General features: G+C 44.6%; 1 protein-coding gene across 1 annotated transcript in view; it reads right to left on the bottom strand.

Moving 5' to 3' along the window:
• Positions 1 to 27632, bottom strand: part of ROR1 (ROR family WNT receptor 1) — a 375729-nt gene that overhangs the window by 104381 nt on the left and 243716 nt on the right. Inside the window, exons 3-4 of the mRNA XM_087449539.1 lie at positions 16036 to 16323; positions 15372 to 15402 (exon numbers count right to left, since the gene is read on the bottom strand). Of these exons, the coding sequence (XP_087305665.1) occupies positions 15372 to 15402; positions 16036 to 16323 (319 nt within the window). The remainder of the gene's footprint in view (positions 1 to 15371; positions 15403 to 16035; positions 16324 to 27632) is intronic.

Below are 27632 nucleotides of genomic sequence, written 5' to 3' on the forward strand. Positions count from 1 at the left end.
ATCCATGCCCATCTTCCTCTACTTTATATGTGGGACATCTGCCACAGCATGGCTTGATAAGTGGTGTGTAGGTCTGCAACCGGGATCTGAACCCATGAACCCCGGGCCACTGAAGTGGAGCACACAAACTTAACCTCTATGCCACCAGGCTGGCCTTGTGAATCTGTGTTTTTAATTGTTAATTTTATAAAGTATAAGTACAGATCAAGTATTTCTGATGAAAATTTAGTCTCCAAATTAAGATGTGTTGTAAATATAACATTCACCCTGGATTTTGAAGACTTAGAAAAAATGAATATAAGCTATCTCATTAATAATTTTTATACTGATTTCATGTTGAAATTATAATTTTGGAAATGTTGAGTCAAATTAAATATATATTCAAATTAATTTCACTTATTTTTTTAGCTTTTTAAAATGTGGCTACTAGTGAGTTTAAAGTTACCTCTGTCACGTCATTATGTTTCTAATGGATGGCATTGCACTGGAGACACAGACAAACATCACAGCACTCATCATAGTATATTCTAACGGCCTTGAGAGAAAGTTAGGGTTTCACGTGAGCACAAGAATGGCTATCCAGTCCAGTCTTGGCATATTTAACAGAGGGTAAGGACATTAGAAGTCAGCCACAAAAGTACTAGGCCACCTGCTGAAGTAATCTATGTTTGTAATGACTGACCCATGATGGCTTTTCCATTATCTATAGAATACTTCCCCTCCCAAAGGCAAGGATTCACATGGGTTCCTTCACCGTTGTCCAGGTTCTAGGAGCAGGTCCTGACCTACACACTGAGCAAGGCCAGAGGGTTGAATAGCATGGGTTAATCTCAGCTGGCCTGAATTAACCCCAGACTTATCTTCAGAGCCACCAACCTTCGGCAATTACTAATGAATGTATTTACTCAAGATAAATGATGTTCTGTAACCAGGAGCTCACAGGTTATTTAGGGCAGGATGTATCAGCCTTTGAGCATTATTTAGTAATAATAATTGGATTTATGCTTTGTACCCGGTTCAGTGGCATCTTGGGGTTTTGCCAGTTGAGGCGTGTCACATAGCTGGAATGGGCCCATGTGACCAGCTCACTGAGGAGACGTCCACCACGAGCCGACTGTGGACTTCTTGGTACCCAAGTGCTTCACACGCGTACCAGTGGAGGTTCGAGCCCTGCAGACAGTGTCCTGTGCAACCCAGATGTAGAGGACAAAGCTTGCACCCGAGATCTCTGGACCCCTGCATGGCACATCGCTCTCCCGCTGTTGCTGTGCTGTGTCCTTTGCCTGTAATAAAGCTGCTCCACGAGGATAAACCGGGTGCTGTGAGGCCTTTCAGCAATCTAACACTCAGGTAGCTGACTACTGTGTAATTCGTGTAAGTTCATCAGCTGTTCGCCTCTCCTCAGGAGGAGGCAATATGGCAGACGAGCTACAGCCGGAACCTGGAGTCCACCTGCCTGGGCTCAGACTGTGACTTCATCCTTTGCTAGCTGGGTCTCTATGCGTGAGTGCATTGACTGAATGTCTGTGTCCCCCAAATTCCATGAGTTGGAACCTCACCCCCAATGTGATGGTATTAGGAGGTGAGGCCTTTGGGAGGTAATTAAGCCATGAGGGTGAAACCCCCACAAAGGGGATTAGTGCCCTTATGAAAGGGACCCTAGAGTGCTCTCTCGCCCTCTTTCCACCACGTGAGATACAACAAGAAGACAGCGGCCTACAGAGGGCAGAGGGCCCTCACAAGAACCTGACCATGCTGGCACCCAAATTTCAGACCTTCAGCCTCCAGAACTGTGAGAAATAAATTTCTGTTGTTTATAAGCCACCCAGTCTGTGGCACTTCATTATAGCCGCCTGAACGAAGACAGTGAGTCACTTAATTTGAAAAATGGGGAACTAACAGTGCCCACCCCAGAGGATCCAGGGAGCTCATCCTGGTGTAGTTTCATCAAGACGCACGGCACAGACGGCACCTAGTGTTGACCACGTGAGCAAATCCTGCCCTTACAGGCCCAAGAAGCAAATGTCTACAAGTTTTCTGTCTGCGGTTTTAACCTCTAAGAATTCACAAATATTGAGGTCTACACTCAGAGCACCCTCTACACAACTAAAAAGAACTTGTTATGATAAGAAAGAGCTCCGGCATGATCATTTGTCAATTTTTCCATTTTTCTAGACAGGGAAGTAAAACACCAGGCTATCTTGTCTAAGCTATTGGGTGGCTGTAAGATCAAAAGATGTAAGAAAAAATGCTCTGAAAATTATAAACAGTCGTACAAATACCAGAGGTCTTCTTCTTATCTCTTTTTACAATCTCTCTCGGGACTTACCCCCTTCAAAGCTTTGCCTACCGACTTAGGCAAAATGACCATCACGTTTACCCCTTCAGTCCTGACCTCTGTCCCAGGTTCCAGTGCCACAACCCAAACTGTCTGGTTCCACCTGAAGGCTGGGCAGGGCCGGTGACTTTTTTTTTTGAGGAAGATTGGCCCTGCACTAACATCTGTTGTCAATCTTCCTCTCTCTTTTTACTCCCCAAAAGCCCCAGTACATAGTTGTATATCATAGTTGTAGTTCTTCTATGTGGGACGCCGCCTCAGCATGGCTTGATAAGTGGTGAGTAGGTCCACGTCTGGGATCTGAACTCGCGAACTCCAGGCCGCTGAAGCGGAATGCATGAACTTAACCGCTATGTTGCCGGGCCGGCCCCACCAGTGTCTCTGAATACACTACCTCTGCCTCACACAGTTTCCTCCCAGCCCTCCTCACCCCAGCTTTCTAGGGGCATGGAAGTCAGTCTGGGGTACTGGTGCTGGGGCCGGGCCTGTTTGCCCTCACATTCATCTGTGGCCCTCCCCCTCCTCTGCTCAGCGTGCATGACGGAGGCTCTTAGGTTTCCTGTGCCAGGGAGCTTCGGGTCAAGTTCCTCTACTGGGAGGCCCTGGCTGGTGTCTGGAAGCGGGAGGAAGGGAGAAGCCGAGTTGTCTCTCCCCCTTCTTCCTGCCCTGGGTGATCAGTGGGGCACCTTCTTGTGGCTCCTGTGCCCACAGAGCAGGCTTGCCGTCATTCCAGCCTCCACAGACGGCCCTGCTCCTGGGCTCTGGTACGACCACCTCTTCTCTCTGTCCCTCCAGTCTAGGCAGGGGTGGGCTGCTACCTGTTGCTGATCCTTGAGGACCCTCACTCTCCCCTGCCTGGCTTCTCAGCAATTCTACCACCTGTGTAGCCAATTTCCTACATTAACTCCCCTGGGTTAAACTCTCCGAGTTGGTGCTGGACTCTGATGGCAGTAGGCAGGTGACTTCCCAGGCTCAGAGTTTCTGCTGCTCCCAGTATTCTGCTGCTCTCTTGTACCTACAATACGGTGTCAGGGCAGAGAGGTAGAACTGGGCAGTCTAGTGCAAGGTCCTCTCGGGGGAGAAGGGGGTGCCTCTCAACTCTGGCTGCATGCATATGAAATCACTGCGGGGATCTGATCAAATAGCACGTCTGGGCAGCTAACACATTTCGATTTAATTTGTCTGGAGTGGAGCTTGAGTATGGGTCATTTTTAAATCTTCCTGGGTGATTCTAATGTATAGCCTGAGTTGAGAAGCACTGCCTGAGATAATGGGACCCTGGCTGTTGCTCTGGGAGCACGTGTGAATGTGTGTGTGACTGTGTGTGTTTGTGCGCGTGTGTGTCTGAGAGAGAAGTGACGAGATGAAATTGTCAACATTGGCACTGATTGTAAAGAGCAGAGACCAAAGCCCATGGAGAGAAGAAACCTGAACGTTAGGCTGAAAAGGTCAAACGCTAATTATGTCATTTATGCAAATATATGATCATTACACTCAGCTACCCTTTAGCATAGACAAGATTGCTCATAACATTTCATTAACTGTGTTTGTTGTAAGATCCAGTTGTTTCTCTTAGAAAGCTCTACAGGGTACGAATCAATAATGAACCTGTACTCGCAAGTCACACATGCAAACCAGCGTCCTTATTTTCCCATTGGCCTTCAGCGCCTGCCAGTCAGTCAGCAAGGTCATCTGATTAGCTTTAAAAAACAGTCACGTGGAGACATCAGGGGGCTGTCTCCACCACCACATCACACTGCCTCCTGCTGCGACCCCCTTGCTCCACTTCAGACAGAGGCACTCAACCCACAAGGCTGGAATCCAGCAAACACGGGAGGAAAATGCTTTCCTATTTAACACGAGGTAAGCAGAGCCTGCTGCCGACCAGCAAAACGGATAGAGAGCTATTTCCCCTTCACCCAGGAGGGCACAATATCATGCCACTTCAGGACTGGGGGGGTGATAGGGGGGTTCCCACGTGGGAGTTCTGTGTAAAATCATTCTCTCTGATTGACCTACCTATATGACATCATGCTTGGAATGGGCGAGATGGAAGCACATGACAGATAAAAGAGGACTATTAACACCTCAAAGCAGAGAGAGAGAACCCAGGAGCAAATTGCATGAAACTCAGAACTTGAAGAGGTCTTACGATAATAAACGAAACAGCAAACTGAGTTTCAATGAGTCATAAGATTTAGAGTTAGAAGAACTCTGAGATGACACTGAACTGAAGTTCTTGAGTTTGCAAATAAAGAAACTGGGGCCCAAAGAAGGCAAGCAATATGTTCAGGGTCACTGGCTAGTGAACGACACAGAAAGGACCAGAACCCAGACAGCAGTCTTTTCTCTACCCCTTGCTTCTCAAAGTATGCAGACCAGTAGCACTAGCACCTGCTGGGAGCATGTTAGAAATGCAGAGTCCCGGGTCCCACCCTAGATCTACCCTTTCCAAATCTGTGTTTTAACAACATCCCCTGGCGCCTTACATGCACATTGCAAGCGTTGTCGCATTACGGTGCTACATTGAGAAGCATGGCTCTAAACCACTAATTCCTCTGGGGCTCTCTGCTCATTCACAGCCAGAGTTGAGGTGGAGATTTTTTCTGAAAAAGTACTTGCGCTGTAACTTACAGCAGAAGCTGATATTAAAACTCATAAATGCAGGAAAGTGGAAATGAGGTAGAATGAGGACTTTTAGATTGGTTTCATTGCCTGGCACCCACTTGTATGACGTAAAAACAGCTTCTAAGAATCAGAGGCCTGGAACATAGAAGGAGCTTGATAAAAATGTGTTGAGAAAATGAATCAAAACTTGTCACACGTGGAGAAAAGATTTCAGGACAGGGACTCCCGAGGTGCAATGTGACACCCACTCGTGGAGCCTCTCCTCTGTGCAGGTGCCGTGCTAGACGTGTTCGTGACCAACATGGAGACTGAGAACTCACGGCTGGGGGACAAGGGTTCAGAATGTGTGCTCCTGGAAAGCAAGGACTTATCTTCCCTCTTCTCTCTAAATGTGTCCTGCACATAAAGATATGCTCTGCCAATATTCACAAGTATCATTTTAACTGGAAGCTTTCCACACCCTATTCATACAGCAGGAATTGTTGAGTGATGGGGGTGGATTGGGCCATAAGAGCTTGGCTTCTCAACCTTCTGTCCTTTCGGATCTCTCTCCCACTGGGATTGGGAAATCCTTCTTATCTAATCTCTCCACATTCCCTGCATCCGCCCTTCTCTGCTAAGTGCTGGGGCTCAGGCAGTTTGATGAAGACACGGAGGTTAGCTACTTCACTGGACAGATGGCCCCCTGTGTCCTGGCCCAGTTGCTGAGTGACTTCTTGGTCCCACATCTGCAAGGCAGCTCCACTCCTGCACTGCCTGAGTAGTTGCATTGAAAGTTATCCTTGAGTTTATCTTGAGTTGAAAATTACATTATTGCTTCCTGGGCTGGGCCAGCACCCAGCTACACTTCCTCACTGTGGCTGAGACTTGGAAGCAGATAAGAGAAGGAAAGAATTCATCAAAAGCTGGTCACTTTGTCTCTCTGCAGAAAGGGACGTTAGCCAAAGGCCAATGAGAGAAAAGGAAATAAAGGCTTCAAGGCCTCTTGTCAGGGTTCAGGGCAGGGAATGTTGTCCAGAAGGACTCTGGCTGGAGAGAAGGCAAAGCCTCTTTGCTGCAATGGCACTGATGACGATGATGGTGATGGTGATGGTGAGGTCAGGCAACATCATGAGGCTCCTAACATGTGCCAGGCACAGGCTGGCCACTTGACCCACAGCGTCGTATATTTCACTAATCTTCACAGCACCCCTATGAGATAGACAGTTTTTTTTAACCATGCCCTTTTTACAGATTGATTCTAGAGGGGACCTCAAAGGATGAAAGAGAAGAAATACAACTTAAATTCACTGAACTTGAATTACATACTGGGCCCCGTGCTGGGATTCTGCATATGTCATGAGATAAGTGAGATAGTGGAGTTGAACAAATACTATCTCATTCATTTGAGGAATACTTATTGAGTCCTAGTAGGTGTTAAGTATGTTATATTCATTATCTCATTACTACTAATGAGAATCCTGTGAGATCTCACAGAAGAGGACACTTAGGTGTTATTTTACTTTCCTTTTATTTTTTTAGTGAATATTTACTGAATGCCGGCTATGTTCTAGGACTGGGGATAGAGTGGCATATGAAGCAGACAATGTCCTGACCTCATGAAGATTATTTTACAGACAAATAAACAAATGAAATAAAAAAAGTTAGTGATAAATACTCTGATACAAATGAAGAGGGGTGACAGGATAGAAAGTGACTGGGGGATACTTTAGATTCAGGGGTCATTTCTGAGGAGGTGACATTTTGGATGAGAACGGAATGACAAGAAGGAGTGAGCCGCGCAAACATCTTGGAACAAAGCCCTCCAGGCAGAGAGAACCCTAGCACAGAATGCCAAGACCTAGGGAACAAGCCTAGATCCCGAGGAACAGAACCATGGCCCATGTGGCTGGACTTGAATGATCAGGTGGGAGGAGGAGAAGCGTGGCCACAGAGGTGGGCAGGGAGCCTCAGAGGGAGGCTGGGCAAGGAGCTGGGAATCTATTCCAAACGAGAAGGGAGGTCCCGGGGTAGGGAGGCCTAACAGGGCAGAAGATGTTTTTATAGGCTCACTCTGGCTGCTCTGATGAGAAACAGCCTGCGGGAGGCAAGGGTGGAAGAAGGTAAATCAGAACTAAAGCTGCTACAGAATTTTAAACAAGACCTGAGAGTGGCTTAGAGGAGGGTGGTGGGTGGAGATGGACAAGTGTGGGGGGCTGGTGGAAAGCACCTGCTGACGCTGTGGAACGCCAGTGTTTTCGGCCCCCAGCATGGTGGGTGAGCAGTCTGAGGGCACAGCTTAGTCTCTGTAGTTTCCACAGAGCCTGGCCGGGAGCCTGGCATTCTGTAGGTTGATAAATTGATTGATAAATATTTGTTGAACTGAAACGATGCTTAGCTTGTTGGACTGGATCTGTTTGCCTATCGGAAAGCAAGATATATACCAGGAGAAGACCTCAAGAAAACATGATGGATATAATATTGGTGCTCCCCAGCCCTCACTAGGGTCAAATTAATCAATTTAATGATCCTGAAAGATTAAAACTGAGGAAGTCGGATGTAAACTAGGTCCAGTTAAAGCCATTTAATCTTTGTGAGCCTCTTCAATCTATGGGGATCAAAACCTCTTCCCTGGAGAGCTGTTTTGGAGCAGAGAGGTGATGTATGTAAAGAACCCCAATGCATTGCCTTGTTGTGGGGAAGAGGTTCAGCAAAGGGAAGCTGTCATAAGGAACTATACCCTTGGGCCCCACAAGCCTTCTAAGACAGCAACCACCCAGTATCATCCTTAGAGATGGACAAGAAGGCTCCTGTGGAGGTGGGAAATATGGAGTGACAGAGTAAGAACCTCCAGAAATCTGCTCCTCCAGAAAAACAATGAGAACACTGGCAAAAAAATGTGAAAATCAACATTTTCAGAACTCTGGAAATTAGCCAAAGGCTTGCAACACTCTGAGGAACATTTATTCAAGAAAAAAAGACTGAAATTTGATAAAAACAGAATTCTGTGGAATTTTAACTTGCCCTGTTCCCATCATTCCCTCCTACATTCTGCAGTAACCTTAAAAATCAGCAGCTTCCCCACCACAGCAGCTGTGAAAACGAGCAGCCCCTGGAGGAGGCAGAGTGGGTGGGAGCCCCACAAAAGCCCCGTCTCCAAGAACTGGCATGATCTGACCTAACAGCTCTCTGGAAAAGCCCCATTCACAGGGCTTGTCTTCATTTGACTGGACACAGAGCTTCTCAGTGGGAAAAGCCCTAGCTCCAGGACATTTGTTGAAAACACTCATAGTTGCCTAGGGGTGCAACACCAGTTGGGGAAAACAAGAGCCTGGTCAAAAAGCTCAAAAAACCAAAGGAAAGATCTGTTGACGCAAATAATCCATAGCCAATCTATAAATCAAAATTGGGGTGAGTTTATTATGAGCCAAATTTGTGGACTATATTGCCCAGGAGAGTCCTTTCACAAAGGAATGGAGCACTCCAAAGAAGTGGAGGTGTACAGAGTGGTTATATACCATCAAAGAGCATGTATCACATAGGAATGCAATGTCCCTTTTACAATAGTCACAATATTGCCCTGTCTGCACAGTGATTGATGGACACAGCAGGTATCAGGTCTACTGTCTTGATGGGTGCAGCAGGTAGCAGGTCTGTTGTTTCGAGTTGGGTGGTCACAGGATGAGCGCAACAATCAAATCCTAGCCTACAGAAAAATGCTTATCCTTAAGGAAATGCCACTGTGGGGGAAGTTGCATCCTTATCTTAAGGGCATTTGTTCTTGCCTTTAAAGCAGATATACAATACATGTTCAAAGGCCACAGGCCCTTTTGGAAAAACAAGGTCAGGCCGAATTAGTTTTACACCAAATGGCTTCCTCATACGCTCCAATATATCTTATTGCTCGCCATTTATTTATCAGATCTAAGGAATGAGAGGTTCTCAGGAGGCTTTGAAAACCTCCAACATATTCCTGGGGATATAGAAGGACACATTCACGAGAGGGGCTATGTGCATGCCCGGGAAAGACCTGAGAAAGCCCTCATCAACCACCTCTGGCCAACTTTGAGGCCCTGCTCAAGCAGGAAATGAAAGCAAAGGCAGAGTTTAAAACTGCAGGAGCACTGAAGGCAGGCCCTAAAACACACATGGAGCCCCTCAGCAAAGAGTGGGAGACTCAATGGTTTAAGGAAATCTCTGTCCAATCCTTAGCAGATCACTAAGCTAACCGAGCAGAGATTTCAGTGTCCATACATGACAGGGAGTATAGATCAACAGAATTATCCCAGGAAAGTCTCTAAACAAACAGCAACAGCCACATACAGCAACATCAGAGGCGATCTGATTTCCAGAGTTGCTACATTACATTATTTAAATGTCCAGCTTTTAATAAAAGGTAGTTTTTGGAAAGATCAACAAATTTAAAAAAACCTTTATCTAGACTAGCTAGTTGGACCAAGGAAAAACAAAGACATAAGTTACTAAAGTCAGGCATGAAAGAAGGGACATCACTGCTGATATTATAGAAATTAGAAGAACTATGAGGGAAACTATGAATGACTATATGCCAAGAATTTAGATAATCTAAATGAAATGGACAAATTCCTAGAAAGACACAAACTACCAAAACTGACTCAGGAAGAAATAGAAAATCTGAATACACCTATAACAAGTAAAGAAGTTGAATTAGTAATTTTGAAACTTCCCACAAAGAAAAGTTTGGGCCCAAGTGGCTTTACTGGTAAATTCTACAAACATTCAAAGAAGAATTAACATAAATCTTTCACAAACTCTTAAGAAATAGAAGACAAGGGAATACTTCCCAGCTCATTCTAAGAGGCCAGTATTATCCTGATATCTGAACTAGACAAAGACTCACAAGAAAAGAAAACCGCAGACCAACATCTTTTATAAACACAGACATAAAAATCCTCAACAAAATACTACCAAACTGAATTCAGCAACACTTAAAAAGGAATTAAAAACCATGACCAAGTGGGAATTATTCCAGGAATGTGAGCTTGGTTTAACATAAAAAAATCAATCAATGTAACACATCATATTAATATAATAAAAGACAAAAAAACTCATGATCATCTCAATAGACATAGAACAAGCATTTGACAAAATCCAACCCCCTTTCATAATAAAACACATTCAACAAAATAAGAATAGAAGGGAACTTTCTCAATCAGATAAAGGGCATCTAAGAAAAATCCACAGCTAGCATCATAAAGGTTTCCCCTTAAGATGAGGAAAAAGACCAGAATGTCTGTTCTTGCCACTTCTACCTAACATTGTACTGGAGGTGCTGGCCACAGTAATTAGGCAAGAAAAAGAAATAAAAAGCATTCAGATTGAAAAGGAAAAAGTAAAACAATCTCTATTTGCAGACGACATGATCTTGTAGATAGAAAATCTTACAGAATCCACAAAAAACCATTAGAGCTAATAAATGAGTTCAGCAAGCGTGCAGGATATAAGACCACCATACAAAAATCAGTTTTATCTCTATAGAGGAGAAATGAATAATGTGAAAATGAAATTAAGAAAACAATTTCATTTCTAATAGCATGAAAAATAATAAAATACTTAGAAACAAATTTAACAAAAGAAGAGTAAGACTTGAACACTGAAATCTACAAAACATCATTGAAAGAAATAAAGAGATTAAATAAATGGAGATACACCCCGAATTCATGGATTGGAAGATTTAATATTGTTTAGATGGCAATTCTCCTCAAATTGACCTACAGCTTCAATGCAATCCCTATCAAAACCCTAGCCGGCTTTTAGGCAGAAATTAACAAGCTGACCCTAAAATTCATATGAAAATGCAAGGGACCCAGAATAGCCAAAAAAATCTTGAAAAAGAAGACAGTGTTGGAGGATGTGATGGTCAGTCTGATGCGTCAACTTGGCATAAAAAAGATGGCGTACTGATGCATGCTCTAATACGGATGAACCGCCAAACCATTATGGTAGTGAAAGATGCCAGACACAAAAGGACAAATATTGTATGACTCTGCTTACATGAAATGTCTACAAAAGGCAAATTCATAGAGAGAGAAAGTAGATGAGAGGTTATTAGGGGATGCAAAGAGTTTCTCCATGAGATGATGAAAATATTCTAAATAAGATAGCAGTGAGAATTACACGACTCTGTGAATATACTAAAAACACTGAGTTTTACACTTTAAAATGGTGAATTTTACGGTATGTCAACTATGTCTTAGTAAAACTGTTATTAAAAAAAGAAGAAGAAAAAGAGCCCCTGCCCTGGGCCCACATACAAAAAGTACACTGAAAATAAATTTAATGAGAGTAAAGAGCATGCATGGGATCCTCTGCCTCTTGGGATCTGGCATTTGATGCTGGACAATGGAACCAAAACCTTACACATCCTCTCCCATGACTAACACTGTTCTGGCCCCAAGGATCATTTCTCTTCTTCTCTTGCCCTATGTCCTGGGAGCAGAAGGCAACCGTGACTGTGTACTGTGAAGGTGTGTGTGCTGGGCCGCTGCCAGTGGAAGAGATGGACGCTGCTCAGAGCGCAGAAAGGACTGTAAAAGCACTTCAGTAAGAGAAAAAGTAAATTAATCAACTTGTCAAATTCTTCCTCCCAGTCTGAATGCACTGTATTCTTGCACAACAAACTATCACTCCCAGTGTTACCAAGCACTCATTTTTTTGTTTTTCTTTACATTCCAATCAGTGCTTCTGAAAGTTCTCACAAATTAGAATAATATTTGCAAGAGTTTCACATGGCTGAGAAAAATTTTGCAATATTAAATGTTATGGGTTGAATTGTGTCCCCTAAAATTCACGTTGAAGTCCTAATCCCCAGTACCTCAGAATGTGATCTCATTTGGAAATAGGGTCTTTACAGAGGTAAGCAAATGAGGTCATTGGGGTGGGTCCTAACACAACATGACTGGTGTCCGTATAAAAAGGGGAAGTTTGGAGACACACAGGGAGACGCCATGTGACTGTCACGGCAGAAATCGGGATGATGCAACTACAAGTCACAGAACACCAAGGAACGCCGGCAAATCACCAGAAGAGGAGAGTAAGCCTTCCTCAGAGCCCTCAGAAGGAGTCAGCCTTGCCAACATCTTGATCTCGGACTTCTAGCCTCCAGAATTGAGATGATACGTTTCTGTTGTTTAAGCCACTCAGTTTGTGGTACTTCCTTACAGCAGCCTTAGAAAACTAATACCTTAAGCAATTCATATTACTCTTAAATTTGTACATATAGAGAATAACATGTGAAGCGTGACACTGATTTTTACGATGAAATTATAATATTTTGTAATATATTCTACAATAATGATTATTTATTATGTGACCCCATTACTGTATTTGAACATGATATATAAAATTCTTAGTTCATTTGCCAAAATTCTTAGCAAATTTAAGTATTGCTTCAGGAATTTTGTTGATAATTAAATATAGCTGTTACTGGCTCAGGAGAGTGCAGTTTCTCCAAATTAAAGTTAGTTTTAAGAAGAATTACAATGACTCAAGAAAGTTCGTCTAATTTGACATTGTTGTCAATAGAATACACACTATGCAAAAATCTTGTACAAAACAACATAGTCATTTTGCTGAAATGAAGGCAATAAAAAAATTTAATGGAACTAACATATAACAGTCTATGAGTTATACATAATATCTCTGGCTCCTGAACAGAACAACCAGACAAGCACAATAATGATTAAAGTAGTCATTTTTGATAGTTCCTGGCCTTCAGTTACATAGAAACCATAACTTCACAAGTATTTTCTGATTCTGTCATTATGAAGGCGTATTTGTCATCGTGGGAGGATAGAACATGTTTCATTTAATAGTTTGCTAGCTTGATTTATAACTTCAAATACTTTGACGTATGGTAAGCGGGCCTCCACCTGTACTCATGCCCCAGGCTCCACCGTTGTTAGAGGTGGGCCGGGCCCCACAGTGACAGACGACATAAGGCCTGAAGCCACGCACAGAAGCCCAACTAAAACCTCAGACTTGCTCTTTTTTTTTTTTTTTTTTTTAATTTTTTGTTTATTGCAGTAACATTGGTTTATAACATTGTAAATCAGACTTGCTCTTGCCACAAACTGAACCGTCCTCCTGTAAGCTGCCTGTGAAAACCCGACGCAGTCCCCAGAGGGAGTGACAAGTGACTCACAGGCTTTGCCTTCCTGGGCCACAGTCCCAAGGGCCCCATGAGCCCTTCCCAGTCGGGAGCTGTGGAGCCCTGAGCCTCAGATGGCACCCAGCTCTCGCCAGTGTCACACACCTGACACGCTGAGCTGCCCCAATGTCAGGGCTGAGTCGTGGACCCCCATCTGATGTCACAGTAACTCTGCTGTGCCACCGTCCAGCATCGTCACTGCACTTCTCTCACCTCAGAAACGGCTTTCAGAGCCACCCCCAATGCTGGGAACCCCCCGCAGGTGTCACTTTGTTACGTCCACATGTCCCCTTGGAGGGAGGCTTGGCTGCTTCTTGGGGGCTATGAGGCCAGGGAGGGGAACTAGCATTCTATCTGGGAGTTAGTCTGAGGAGGAGAGGAACTCGTAGAGACGGGGTGGGTGGAGGCAGATGAGAAAGGAGAAAAAAGTAGGATATGTCACCAGTTTCCAAGGGAAAAAGAAAAATGAGGATCAAAATGCCAGCTGACAATGCCAAAAGGAGGATGAAGACTGAACTGCAAAGGCCTGGAGGTATTTCCAACACTGACTGAATTTAATTGCACCTCCCTCCACGCAAACACGGCAACCCTACATTTCATGCTATTGCCGTGATGGATAACCAGACGGCTAACCTGAAACAGAGGTGCCTGACATCAAAGGATACGTTCAGCTGTGGCTGAACATCTTTAAGGAACTTCAATACCCTCTCCATACACATCAGCTCACGAAAGGGGTATACTATCTTTGCAAAAAATCAAAAACCATGAGAGACTCAGCCCGGGCTCATCAGAAAGATGGCAGCAAAGAAAGAATGAAAACTTCAAGGAGAAAGGATGCATAAGTGTTTAAAAATAATTTTGATAACACAAAAAGGAACTCTCTGTTGGAAACACAACACGCAGAAAGTCAACAGCCCAGCGCTTAACAGGAAAGGCAGATTAGGGAGCCACATTAATCACCCAGGGTGCAGATTATCAGCCACATTTGAAACACAGATTAACAGGAACAAATAAGGGCCAGGTGGGAAGCATTTTTACAGGAAGTAACAAAAGTTTTCATCTTTGTTTAAATAAGACTTCAAAAGGATTCCACATATTAACCAATAGTGAGATCATTAAAAAAAAAAAAAAGATTAACTTCAAGAAATGCAAGGCAGAGGGACCAAACTCCTGATCTATTTTCAGACCAATCAGCATTTTCTATCTGGGCAAGTGGAATGCAATTAGCACTTGGGGGATTTTAAAGACTCTGCTACAGCCTTTAACTGGCTGATGAGAAGACAGAACAGTGGGGCTGAAGGCCAGTGTTTAGATTTACCCATCACCTGTTTTATTAATGGGACTGTGGGCCCTGGGGCCTCCAGGCACACACAAAGATACTAAAATATCCCACACTGTAATTAAGCTGCACAGAGGGGATTAGAGCACATTACATGGCCGTTCTGTGTGCCGCGGGTATAGTCTAGGTGAGACATTGTGATGCTCTCCTGGTAGAGCCTGGGGAATTTTTCTTTGTAAGTCTACAAAATATGGGATGTATTGTCTTGCAAAGCAAGGATTTTAACAAATGGGTCTTTCCTCCAAATAAAAATATGCAGAAAGAAAAATGCCCCAAGTGGATGCTCCTAGAGCAAAAGAAGAGAATCCCTTGGCCAGAATAAAGCACAAACACATCAACAATAGTGTCCGTTAAAGAAAATGGATCTTGAGACTCTGTAGCAAGGGACTCGAAATGAATCTAACTTCCAAGTAACTCTCAATCCAGGCACTGGGATTTCTCCTCCTTTGTAAGTCAGAACTTCTGCCTCTGAGTTCTTTAACGGGAATAAAAATAAAGTGATCACCCCATTGTTGAGCTGTTCAATAACTAAAGCATCAGAAATGCTGCAGAAACGCAGAACAGACCCTTTTAAGCTGGAGGCTAGAGGACTGTTTCCTGAGACAGCACTGTTCCATTTTTTGTTTGATTTGACAAAATCCAGTGTTTGGTCAAATGTTAGATTAATTTTAAAATAGTAAACGTAAGTAGGTATTTGCTTTGATTGTTCACAATCAATGTCACCGCGCTGAGAATACCGCCAATGCTGGTCTCTTCTGAATCTTCCTATCAGAGAAAAAGCGAGATGGAATGAGATCTGGAAACAGCGTTCTGGCCCAAGCAGAGGACAATACTGCCTTGCCCTAGAAACTTCTGGAGAAACACTTAGAAATGACAAGCAAGGAGATAAAAGTACTTACGAGGATCCTGGACTCGCGGTGGGAGGGGGGCCTGAAGAAATGAAAGGAAAACAAAGGAACAGTCAGCCTGGGTTATCGGAGGGTGAGCGTGGGTACAGTCACACCATTACAGATTAACGTTCTCAACCACCAGGAGGTGGACATTTATTTTTCTGGGATTTATTATTTTGCTTCAGTTCCTCCAAACCACCTCCACAAAAAAAACATACCCGTGAGAATCTGCCTACACCCACAGTTCAGGGCCTGAAAATGCTAAGATATGCGCTGAAAAATGAGTCAAGAGGGCAGGCACACTCACACCGGGCAGGGAGTTTCCGATGGGAGGCTGGGTGACCGCACGGACAATGACTGCAGACCCACAGCAGGGTCTCTGATGCAGCTGGGCAGAAGGGCACGCTGGGAATCTCCCCATCTTCCCTCTCGCTGGCCTGGTGGTTTAGACCAGGGCTACAGGGTCGAATGGGTCTGGAATCCACTCCTGCTCTGCTGGTATGAGCAAGGGACCTAACTACCGGGCCTTGGTTTACTCATATGCAAAATGGGTACAAGTGCCCCAGCTTTATGTTGCTGGACCCATGGTCAGGTCTCGGTATGTGCTGATTCCCTCCCTCCTCACCCCCATGGAGTCTGAGGGCCACAGGCCATCCCAGAGGAGCCTGCTTACCAAACTTGACAAACAAGACTCCAGTGGTGGAAACCACCTTCTTGCCGTTCGTAGCCACGCACTGGAAGTAGCCTGTGTCTGTGGTGTCGAGGTTTCTAATCCGCAGCCGAGAACCGTAGTTGGTTGCCCGAAAGGAGATCCTCCGGGGCTCCTGGACCACAGGTGCGTCATTTTTGAACCAGCGGATGGTGGGAGGCGGATTCCCAGAGACTCTGCAGTGCAGCTCAGCCGTCTGCCCCAGGGACGTGGTGATGTTATTCATGGGCTCATCCAGGCTCAGGAAAGAATCTGCGAGTACAGGGCCAAGGAGGCAGGTGAGAGGGGCAGACAGCTGGAGAGGACCTCCAAGCCACCCGATCTACTCCAGTGTGCCCCAGGACCACAGAGAGACTGAACAGGAGCACATGGTGGAGACAGACGAGGCATGAAATCATACACTTACCGAGACCCCACGACTACCAAACAATTGCCCGCAGAGCTGCTGCCTGGAAGGGAATTTGTTACTAACCATAGTGTAAAACCCTAAGTTTTCAAATGACTATTAGTACCCATGGAGAAATGTACTTTCTAAGCCAAGACAAACGAGTTTCTCTGTTTCAGAGTATAAAAAAAATACATGCTCCTTGTCACAGACTCAAACACTATAGTGAAGAAGAAAAAGTAAAATTCACCTCAAATCTCTCCACCCCAAAATAAGACCATTCCTAACATTTTGACAAAGATAATTCCAGCTTGTCCACTTTTGAAAAGAAAGAAAGCATGGAAAACTAGAAAAGTAGGAGCAACATATTTATATCCGCATGGCACAAGATGAGGAAGGACGCCGGCAATCTTCCTGCCAGTGATGGTACGAGGGTTATGAAGGCAGGGGTGCTAGCAGACAGAGGGGTGAGGAAATGAGGATTCCACAGTGTTACTCAAAGCAACCATAACCCGTTACAATACAGAACTCTCTGCATTCCATTTTTAGTTGAGATGTAATTTACATTCTAGGAAATGTACTGATCTTAGTTACACAGTTCCACCGGTATGGACAAATGAGTATACACGTGTAACCAATGCCCTGATCAAGATAGAGAACATCACCAACATTCCAGAAAGTATCCCAAGATACTCTGTCATCAATCCCTGCTCCCCATTCCAGACAACCACAGCTCTGACATCTATCATCATAGACTAATTCTGCCTGTTCTAGAATTTCATATAAATGGAATCATACTGTATGTGCATTTTGCATTTGGCTTCTTTTGAGATTTATTACCTTAAATATTTTAACAATGAAATAAATTTTATTTAAGCTTATTCTTCAATAATATAATATTTTAAACATATTGATATTAGTTGTGGAATCTTGTTGCAGAGAAAATAATTTATTTTTTAAAAATTAAGTTTAATATATTTTTATAAACTGGTCTGTTACTCACGTATATGGAGTTTTCTTCAATTTCATGTTCCCTGACCCTTATTCTTGGATAGATTCCCCCACCATACCCTCCCATCGCCCTCTGTCCTTCCTTGGCCCCCAACCGGGAATGGTTTGTTAAGCTGCTGTCTTCTCTGCAGGACTATGAGACCATAAGGGCAGGCATCTAGAATGTTCTGGTCATCACTGCATCCTCAGTGTATCCTACCTTCTCTCATCTAGCAATGACGGAAATGTTTTGTAATCTGCATTGTCTAATTGGTAGCCACTAGCCACAGGCTGAGCTACTGAGCACATGAAATGTGGCTAGAGTGACTGAGGAAGGAATTTTTAAATTTAAATTTAAATAGCCATATGCCCCTAGTAGCTACTGCATTGACAGCACAGGCAGAGTGCAGTCAATTTGTTGAGTTTAACGGAACTTTGTTGAAAAATAACCTTTTTTTGAGACATCTAGCCGGCTAATCTAACCACCCAAAAGCCTGTAAAATGCTTTTATAAATGTTAAAAATAAATGATTGCTTGTTTCTTTTTCCACAAAAAATTGAGGAGACATACTGTCAAAATCTGGGTAGCCCCACAGGAGTGTGTCACAGGTGCAAACGGCAGGTGTGGCAGAAAACAGATCACCACCATCACTCCCTGTTACCACAATGACACGTCATCTCACTTAAGCCAATGGATAGCTACCCTTCACAACAGAACCACGAGCCCATCGACGATTCTGCGAGCGCCCTGCTTCTCTGCTTTCGTATTCCGGTCTTTGCACGTGTTTCTATGATCTATCTACATACACACTCAGTCCCTGGACACGTTTGCTCACAGATCTAAGCATGTGTGTCCTAAGGTATTTGAGGGACGCCCAGAGAGTAGAGAGACAAACTCACAGGTGGCTTCACGGAGCTGTTATCATGGCTTTATAGCCCCATCTCAGACCTAGAGAGTGGCTAACTAGACACCCTCTGTGGAAAAGAATCACGGAACGAGTGATGCCAATATGAACACAGTGATTAATACTCCACTGGGCAGGTTCTGGAATTTGATTGACTAGGTTTGAATCCCAGGTCTGCTCCCACCCACTTGTGTGACCTTGGGCATACTTAACCTCTCTGTACCTCAGTTTACCTAACTGAAAAGTAGGAATAATAAACAGGATTCTACCTGGCAAAGCTGCTGGATGATTAAAATTAAATTGGGTGAGACACGGAAAGCACTTAAAACTAGTGTTTGGCAAAAAGTAATATTAAATATTAATCAATGTTATTGCTATTATTTTTATAACAACAACTTCCATACGATGGTTTTCAGGTGACTCCGTCTCCTGTCACCCTCTCAGGACCTGGAGAAGCAGGAAGGCACATTCATCGTCATGACCCCCAGCTGCAGACGAGAAGGTTGTGTCTCAGAGCTTCGCTGACTCGTCCCATGATCATACAGGAAGCTGTCCACTGTGCCCAAAGCTTCCAGCACTCACGGCCTCCAATCCTCAAGCTCAGCCAAACGCCAGAACAAGGTCCAGCGGAGCTAGCTGGCCAAGACGGTGGTCAGAGCAGGTGGACTGGTCCTCCCACATGCCAGGGGCTTTGCTTCAGTGCTCACCTGTGTAAGAACCCGCCAGGGAGGAGCTGCTATCGCTGCTTTACAAGGAGGAGACCTCGGATCAGGGAGGCCAAGTGACCTGTCCGAGGCCACGTGGCTGAGCTGAGGTCCAATTCGGAACTCTCTGGCCCCAAAACCTAGCTCTTTCCACTCCACCAGACTGCTTTGGTCGCTGAGCCCCAGTGAGGGGTGGGGACAGAATTAGAATTTCTTCCCTAAACCATGGTGAGCCCTGGACACACCCCCCCCACAGGGCTGTGGTCACCCCCTGACTCCAGCCAGGATTGTCTGGCTAAGGGGTCTGAGCCTGAGCCATGCATTCTAGCTGGTGTCGGGTTTCCCTCCAGAGGCCAGGGAACATCTGCCCTGAAAAGCTGGGATCCAGGTCCCCTGCCTATTCCCTGGCAGACCCTTCTCCTTGAGGCTACATCTGTTTCCCGCCCTTCCAGCAGCATGGGCCCGGCTTTGAGTTGGAGGGGTTTCCATGGAACCATGACAGAGTCAACAGGTGGCAACGGGTGTGATCCCCCAGGTACCCCCACAGCCCTGCTCTCCTCTCCCAGATTCTACCGTCTTTAAATATCCAAGCCAGCTAACGTGGAGCCCACTCCCAGAGGCCAGGATGACGGCTGCCAGGCCCTGCTCAGGGGCTAACACCATCCGCTGAGTTTCAGTCAAAAACGAAAAAGTCGCTTCCACTGTCTCTCTGCTTGTCTCCCACAGGTGGTTGCTGCTCCAGTCCCAGCAAGCTCTGTGGCTGGGCCCACACGACATAGAACATAAAAGCGTGAGCTGGAACTTTCAAACTACATTTTTTGCCTCCAAACCCCAGTTACTCTGCTTGATACCACAATCACAGACACACTGTGCTTCCAGTGTTTTCTTCTAGGAACATAAATTAGCTGAGAGACTGGGGGAGTATTTCAACTATGCTCTGAATGTGTACAAATCTATTAAAAACAAGTTAGTCTGGGCTGATCCACTGTATGAAATCAACCCTCACAGACACTGGAGCCAGAACGCCTGAATTCACATCCTGCTTCTGCTACTTAGCAGCTGTGTGGCCTTGGGCAAGTTATTTAACCTCTCTGTGTCTGTTTTGTCATCGGTGGTGAGATCAGTATAGTAATTGTATCTTCCTCGTAGGGCCATTGTGAGGATGAAATGAATTGATCCATGGAAAGTGCTCTGAATAGGGTCTGGCACAGAGCAAGCAGCATGTGAGAGTTTCTGTTATTGTATTAGCTATTTTTTCCTTTTGTTTTTCTCACAAATATCTTATTCCTAAATGTAGGGAATGATTATCCATCCAGCTGAGGGGTTTCCCGGCAGAGGGCAGTCCTGACTTTGCAGAACGGAGACCTGAGGGGTGAGGCCCCTTGCCCACGATCACATCACTAATCCATTGCAAGCGAGAGTGGTTAATCTGTCCGTGAAGCTCTGTATCCCATCTACCTAAAAACCAAATGAGGGTTACAGGCAGTCTTGAAGTCAGTGCAGGAGCTGGCCCAAGCAGTGTGCTTCCAGAGGGAACAAAGGAAATGTAAACAATCTTTGTGTTTACTGGAAAAGGAGCCCTGCCACAAACACAGGGAATTTGGTTTTTAACTTTTTGCTGATAAAGAGTAATGTAGTGAACATGATGTAATCTATGCAGAAATAGAAGTATAATGATGTACACCTGAAATTTATACAATGTTATAAACCAATGTTACTGCAATAAACAAAAAATTAAAAAAAAAAAGAATACTGTTCAAATTTGTTTGCCACTATAGCTGCTCACTTAGGAAGCAGAACAAGCACGTGGTCTGGTCCTCAGTTTGGCAAAGACAGGAAGCAGCAGAACAATATTTGGCCTAAACAACACGAAAGCATTTTGTGACTGGAAGGAAATAAGATGAAACGCACGTACGATTGCTATCAGTCTTGCTGCTAACAAGCCCCTGGGCACGAAGGAAATAAGATGAAACGCACGTCTGTATGACTGCTATCAGTCTTGCTGCTAACAGCCCCTGGGCACGATCCACTCTCTTCCCAGAACCAGCCGCATCCTTCTGCAGCAGCCTCGTGGGCCACGCTCGGGGGCCCACTCTCTCCTGCACACCCAAAGCTGCTGTGGCCACTGCAGCTTCTGGCCTAGTCGTTCTCTCAGGGACAGCCGGGCATCCCAGTGAAGAGGCCGGCGGGGAGCAAGTCTGCAAAGCGGACCCGACGCCGGTCCTGCCACCAGCTGGCTGCGTGCGCCAGGCGGTCACTCTGCCTCCTGGGGCTTTGGATTCATGATCTCTTACAAGGGCCTGTGGGGTCTGCTCCTCCTGGAGTTCACGTTTCCACACAGGCGGCCACTGAAGCACTGGACGGCAGACAGCGGGTACCGACTGAGATTGAACGCCAGACAGAGGAATCTGGCCTCCTCACGTCAACCTGGCTATTTGTACTCTTCTCAGTGCCTTGATTCAACACCTCTTGAATCACACAACGTGTGCTCGAGCTGTGGAAGCTTTCTCACCCTTCTTTCCCTTCTTCCCTAAACCGCAAATGTTGAGAAACGGCAGAATGGCGCGTGGGAGGTGGCGTATAATCTGCTTTGAGAAAGAAAAAAATTCCAATTCTGCTGACTCCCCCTCCAGCTCTGTGTCCCTGAATGAACTATGTCTCCCAGGGGTACTACTACTAACGATGACGATGACGATGACAGCCACGATGACGATACAATATCAACAATGATAACAGCTAACACCTAAATGGTACTTATTCCCATGGCAGGTGTTGTTACAAACTATTATTATTATCCCCATTTTACACGTGAGAACCTAAGGCACAGAGAGGGTAAGAAAGCTCTCCAGGATCACACACACTATAAGCAGAAGTGAGACTCAAAGCAAATTATTGATTCAATGCAATCCCATTCAAAATCCCAGCAAGATATTTTGTGGATATTGACAAACTGATTCTAAAGTCTCTACAGAGAGGCAAAACACCCAGAACAGCCAACACAACAGTGAAAGAGAAGAACAAAGTCGGAGGATTGACAAAGTTGGATGTATTGAAAGCTACAGAAATCAAGACAGTGTGGTACTGGAGAAAGAACAGACAGATCAATGGAACAGAATAGAGAGCCCAGAAATAGACCCACATAGACCGTATTTATGGTCAAATGGTCTTTGACAAAGGAGCAAAAGCAACACAAAGAAACAAAGATAGTCTCATCAACAAATGGTGCTGGAACAACTGGACATCCACGTGCAAAAGACCTTACACTCTTCACAAAGATTAACTCAAAATGGATCACAGACTTAAATGTAAAATGCAAAACTATAAAACTCCTGGAGGATGACATTGGAGAAAACCTAGATGACCTTGAGTATGGCGATAACTTTTTAGCTACACCACCAAAGACACGATCCATGAAAGAAATAATTGATAAGCTGGACTTCATTAAAATTAAAAACTTCTGCTCTGCAAAAGGCAACATCAAGAGAATGAGAAAAGTCACAGATTGGGAGAAAATATTTGCAAAAGACATATCTGATAAAGGACTGTTATCCAAAATATACAAAGACTCCTTAACACTCAACAACAAGAAAACAAACAATCCAATTAAAAAATAGGTGAAGACTTGAACAGACACCTCACCAAAGAAGATACAAAAATGGCAAATAAACATATGAAAAGATGCTCCACATCATATATCATCAAGAAATGGAAATTAAAACAACAATAAGATACCATTACAGACCTATTAGAATGGCCCAAATTCAAAACACTGACAACACCAAATGCTAATCAGGATGTGGAACATTGAGAAGGCTCATTCATTACTGGTGGGAAGCCACTCTGGAAGACAGTTTGGCAGTTTCTTACAAAACTAAACATACTCTTACCACGTAATCCAGCCATTGCACTCCTTGATACTTATCCAAAGAAGCTGAAAACTTATGTCCCCACAAAACCCTGCACAAAGATGTTTGTACCTTTATCCATAATGGTCAAAACCTAGAAGCAACCAAGATGTCCTTCAGTAGGTAAATGGATAAACTGTGGTCCATCCAGACAATGAAATATTATTCAGCACTAAAGGGAAATGAGCTATCAAGCCATGAAAAGACACAAAGGAAACTTAAATGCACATGACTAAGTGAAAGAAGCTAATGTGAAAAGGCTCCATACTGTATGATTCCAACTATATGACATTCTGGAAAAGGCAAAACTATGGAGACAGTAAAAAGATCAGTGGTCACCAGGGATGCAGGGGGTTGGGAGGTGGGGTGAGGGATGACTAGGTGGAGCACAGAGGATTTTTAGGGCAGTGAAAAGACTCTGTATGATATTATAATGGTGGATACATGTCATTATACATTTGTCTAAACCCACAGAATGTACAACACCAAGAATGACCATAATGTAAACTATGGACTCTGGGTGATAATAACGTGTCAATGTAGGTTCGCCAATTTTAACAGATGTACTACCCTAGTGGGGATGTTCCTAATGGGAGAGGCTATGCATGTGTGGGAGCAGGGAGTATACAGCAAATCTGTGTATCTTCCTCTCAATTTTGCTGTGAACCTAAAACTGCTCTAAAAAAATGAAGTCTTTAAAAAAAATTATTTTGACTCCACAGTCCATGTTCTAGGACAGAAGTTCTCAAACCTTTCGGTTTCAGGACGCTTATACTCTCTTTAAAATATTGAGGACTGCAAAGAAAAAATTTTAAAATATTTGTTTACTAATTTATTTAAAAATAAATAATAATAGCATTACTTGTTAGCATAAATCATACATTTTAATGAAAAATAACTATATTTTCTACAGAAACACACAAATAGAAGACTGTTTTATATTGTTGTAAACCTATTATTTGGCTTAAGAGCAGACAGCTGGAGTCTCCTCTTTCTGCATTCAATCTGTTAAGATGTGTTGTTTGGGTTAATGTATATGACGAAAATCTGGCCTCACACAGTTGGAAAAGGGAGGGGTATTTTAATAGTCTTTTCAGATAATTTAGGATATTCCCCTTTGATACGACATCAAAATTTGACAAGTGGTAGTTTCTGAAAGGTTAGTTGTGATATGAAATCTGAAACCAAATCAACTAACTTTTCGTAATCTGTTACATTAAAATGGTTTGGTTATCTTGCACTTTGAATGGATCTTTTCCCCACTTATGATTCGGCAGCACCATGCATTGCCCATTTAGGAAACATTCGTTCACGGGGTTACAGAGACCTTCCACACGCAGACACATTTCAGTACACAATGTAGAAACATCACATTCCTTAACAGCACCGCCAATCTCATCCGTGAAGACTGGACAGCTGCCAAGCTCACGGTGGCAGCTGAAAGTTTTCCAAAATTCTAATTTTTGCTTGAAAGCTCAAAATTTATCATTGGCAACTAATCCCATATCCTGATCCCTCGAAGTGGCAGGCTCATTTTGTTCATTTTCAATCACACTCAAGAATCACTAACCATAGTTTGACTGTTGGTCATTCTTGCAAGTGAAAAAGTGGCGAGTCCAGCTCACCACTCCAGTGCTGCCCGTTGTGATGACCACAGCACGCCAGCATTCAGCTGGAGAGCTGACGCAGACCTCCCATTCTGCCATATAGAATATTAAAAAGATATGCACCCAATGGTCAAGATTTAATGAAGTTAATAATTTTTACTGCTTCATCAAAGACATTCTTAAGTGCAATTGGCCTTTCTTTGAACTCCAAGTGCAGGCGGTGGAGAATGCGAGGGCTTCTAGCGCACTTTGGCACCACCGTCTTAATTCACGCTGAGGCCCTGGCCCCTTTACCTACCGTGGCTTTTAACAATCCAGAGGGATAAACTGCAGTTCCGATGACTTAAAGACCCATCCCAGAATTATCCCAGGTAATACAAGGCAAAGCCCGGAGTTGGGCTCCAGGCTCAGGGTTCTTTCCATCACGTTCCACAGCGGCTTCTGCCACCCCCCTGGGTTCTGGACTGCTGTGAGGCTCTCAGAACCAAATAGTTTCGCTCAGGCCCTGAGCACCGGAAGCCAGAGAGAGGCTGGTCTGACCTGTTTTCTATTTCTGAATCAGCAGCTTAGGATTTGGGGGCAATCCTAAGTGACTGTGGTAGATCTGGGCAAAAGTTTGGGGCTCTAAATAAAAGAGGATTTGATGTTTTTTATAATGTAGGAAAAGGAAAGGCCAGTCCTCTGTTAGTGCTACCACTCTCCCCATCCTCGCAGGAGTGGGAATCATATAACTTCTGAGCATTTACAAGGTGCCGGGCACCACTGTAAGCACCTTACACACATTAACTTACTCAATCTTGAAAACAATCCTATGAGGCAGACACGTTATTACCCTCATTCTTGAGATGATGAAACGAGATACAGTGAGGTGATGTCATTGCCCAAAGTCACACAGCCAGAGAGTGGCAAAGCCAGGGCTCAATCCCAGACCTCTGGACACAAGAGGCCACATTATTCGCCAGTGCACCATTCCCAGGAAACGCAGACTGCAGTCTTTCACTGTCCCCCCGAGCCCTCACCAGGACTACGGAATATTCTTGCCCTTTCTATGAGTCCATCCGTCATGAGACAATACCCGCTGGAACTGAGAACAACTAAACCACTACTGGTTATTTAGGACATAACTGGAAGTCATCACGGAGAACAAGCTTTTCAAACACAGCACAGGCATCGTTCATACTGACCCTTCACCAACTCAAAAAGTGACCTGCTAGAAAAAAGAAGTCAGTTTATGAGCTCTCTGGGAATTGAGACTCTATTTCCTCCTTTTTTCATTTCTGTATCCCCCAGCACTCCGTGTGTTGCTGTGAACTTCGTAGGCATTTAATAAATGCTGGCTGATTAAGTAAATGGAAGGCTCAAGTGTATTTCAGGCAAATGAGCGTTGGAGACACCCCATTTATTACTTACCCGTCTGACAAGACGTCACATCCACAAATCCCTCCCAACATTTATTACTTAATTTTCAAAGTACCCCCCCACTCTCCTCAGGGAGGGAGGCGGGGCCCAGAGTTATGTTCCAATTTTGATAGGTGAGAGAAACTAAGATATAAAAAGTGCAACAGTCCTTCGCCATGGCAACCCAGCCAGTCTGCCGGGGAGCCAGCCACAATTAGGTTCAGGGCCTGGGTCTCGGTATCAAAGAGGCACATGCCAAATCCTGGTCTCCTCCAGGACTGATCCTTTTCAGAGGAGGGAGGAGGTCCCTGACATGAAATAAAATGCTTAGCTAAACATAAAGTAAGACTGCCAAACACGGTTAGGTCATTGCATTTGACTCTGAGAGAACATTCTGTTCACGCTATCAACCTGCGTTCACTTTCGGCACACTTCACCATAAATACTTCTGACTTACTATCTCTGGAAATATTTTTTATCTTAATAAACTCAATGCAAACATAATCTAAATCGGCTTGTGCATTCCTGAGTCGGATCCACAGGCTGCATTTAATAAAAATCAATGGAAAGAGCAGGGGACTTTTGAATAACCATAGTTGGTTATCTGACGTGGGAAGGCCCGGGCACACGGGGAGTAGGAGGTTGGTAAGCAGACTGTGTTGGAGGAGCCCACAACCACTGCATGACCCCACTTGCTGGACCTGAGTTCCCACTGGAGAGCCTCACGGGGGCACTACTCGTGATAACAGACCACGCCCAGGTAACCAAGAACATGGCTCTGGAGCTGGCATGGCTTCCTATCTAAACACCACCTCTCACTTGCTGTTACTCAACATCTCTAAGCCTCAGTTTCCTCATCTGTAAAGTGGGGCTAATAACTGTACTCACCCCATCGTGTTGTTGTGGGGGTCATGAGATAGGCCGGCTCTGGAGAATCAAAAGCATTCACCACAGGGGCTGTAATTAGCTAGGGCCAGAGATTCTCAGCCCTCACTGAACATCACTATCACCTGGAGAATAATTAAAAACCCACGAAACCTGGGTCTCCCCCTAGGGATTCTGATTTAATTGATCCTGGCTGACGCCCAGGTGTGAGTGCTTTTAGACGCTCCCCAAATGGTTCTCCTGTGAGGTCAGATGGGAGAATACTCAGCTAGACAAATTATAGCAACCACTGCCCGACCACTGATGCTTGCCCGGCCTCCTGCTACACTCGGTTTTTACTGCTTGAAAATCTCCAGGATTCTCCACTGCAGTCCCCACTGTTGAGAGGAGAGAGCAAGGTTGAGACATTAAGCCAGTCGCCTAAGGTCACGTTACTGATAAGAGTGAAAGCCCATCTCCAACCCAGACTTCGGCCTGGAACTCTCCAGGATTCAAACCTAAGTCCAGGTCCAGGTCCAGAGAGATCAGGTCCAGAGAGGGCTCCATTTTCCGGCTGGACAGAGCTGCTGTAGACCATGGGGCATGATGGTTAAAAGTCAAAAGACAAGAAGTGCTGCGCTGGGCTGGGTCCTGGACTAATGCTCACAGTTTCTTGAGAGCTCAGGTATGAATGCATCAAGCTGCGCTCGGGCTAATGAGCTCTGAGTAACAAGAGTGGGTGCAAAGAGTGTCCACAGCACCACAGACAACCCATGGTCAATGGCGAGGCTCCTTTTTGGGGAG

Source organism: Ceratotherium simum, chromosome 2 (assembly GCF_057802395.1).
Source record: "Ceratotherium simum simum isolate JZ-2026a chromosome 2, ASM5780239v1, whole genome shotgun sequence".
NCBI classification, from domain to species: Eukaryota; Metazoa; Chordata; class Mammalia; order Perissodactyla; family Rhinocerotidae; genus Ceratotherium; species Ceratotherium simum.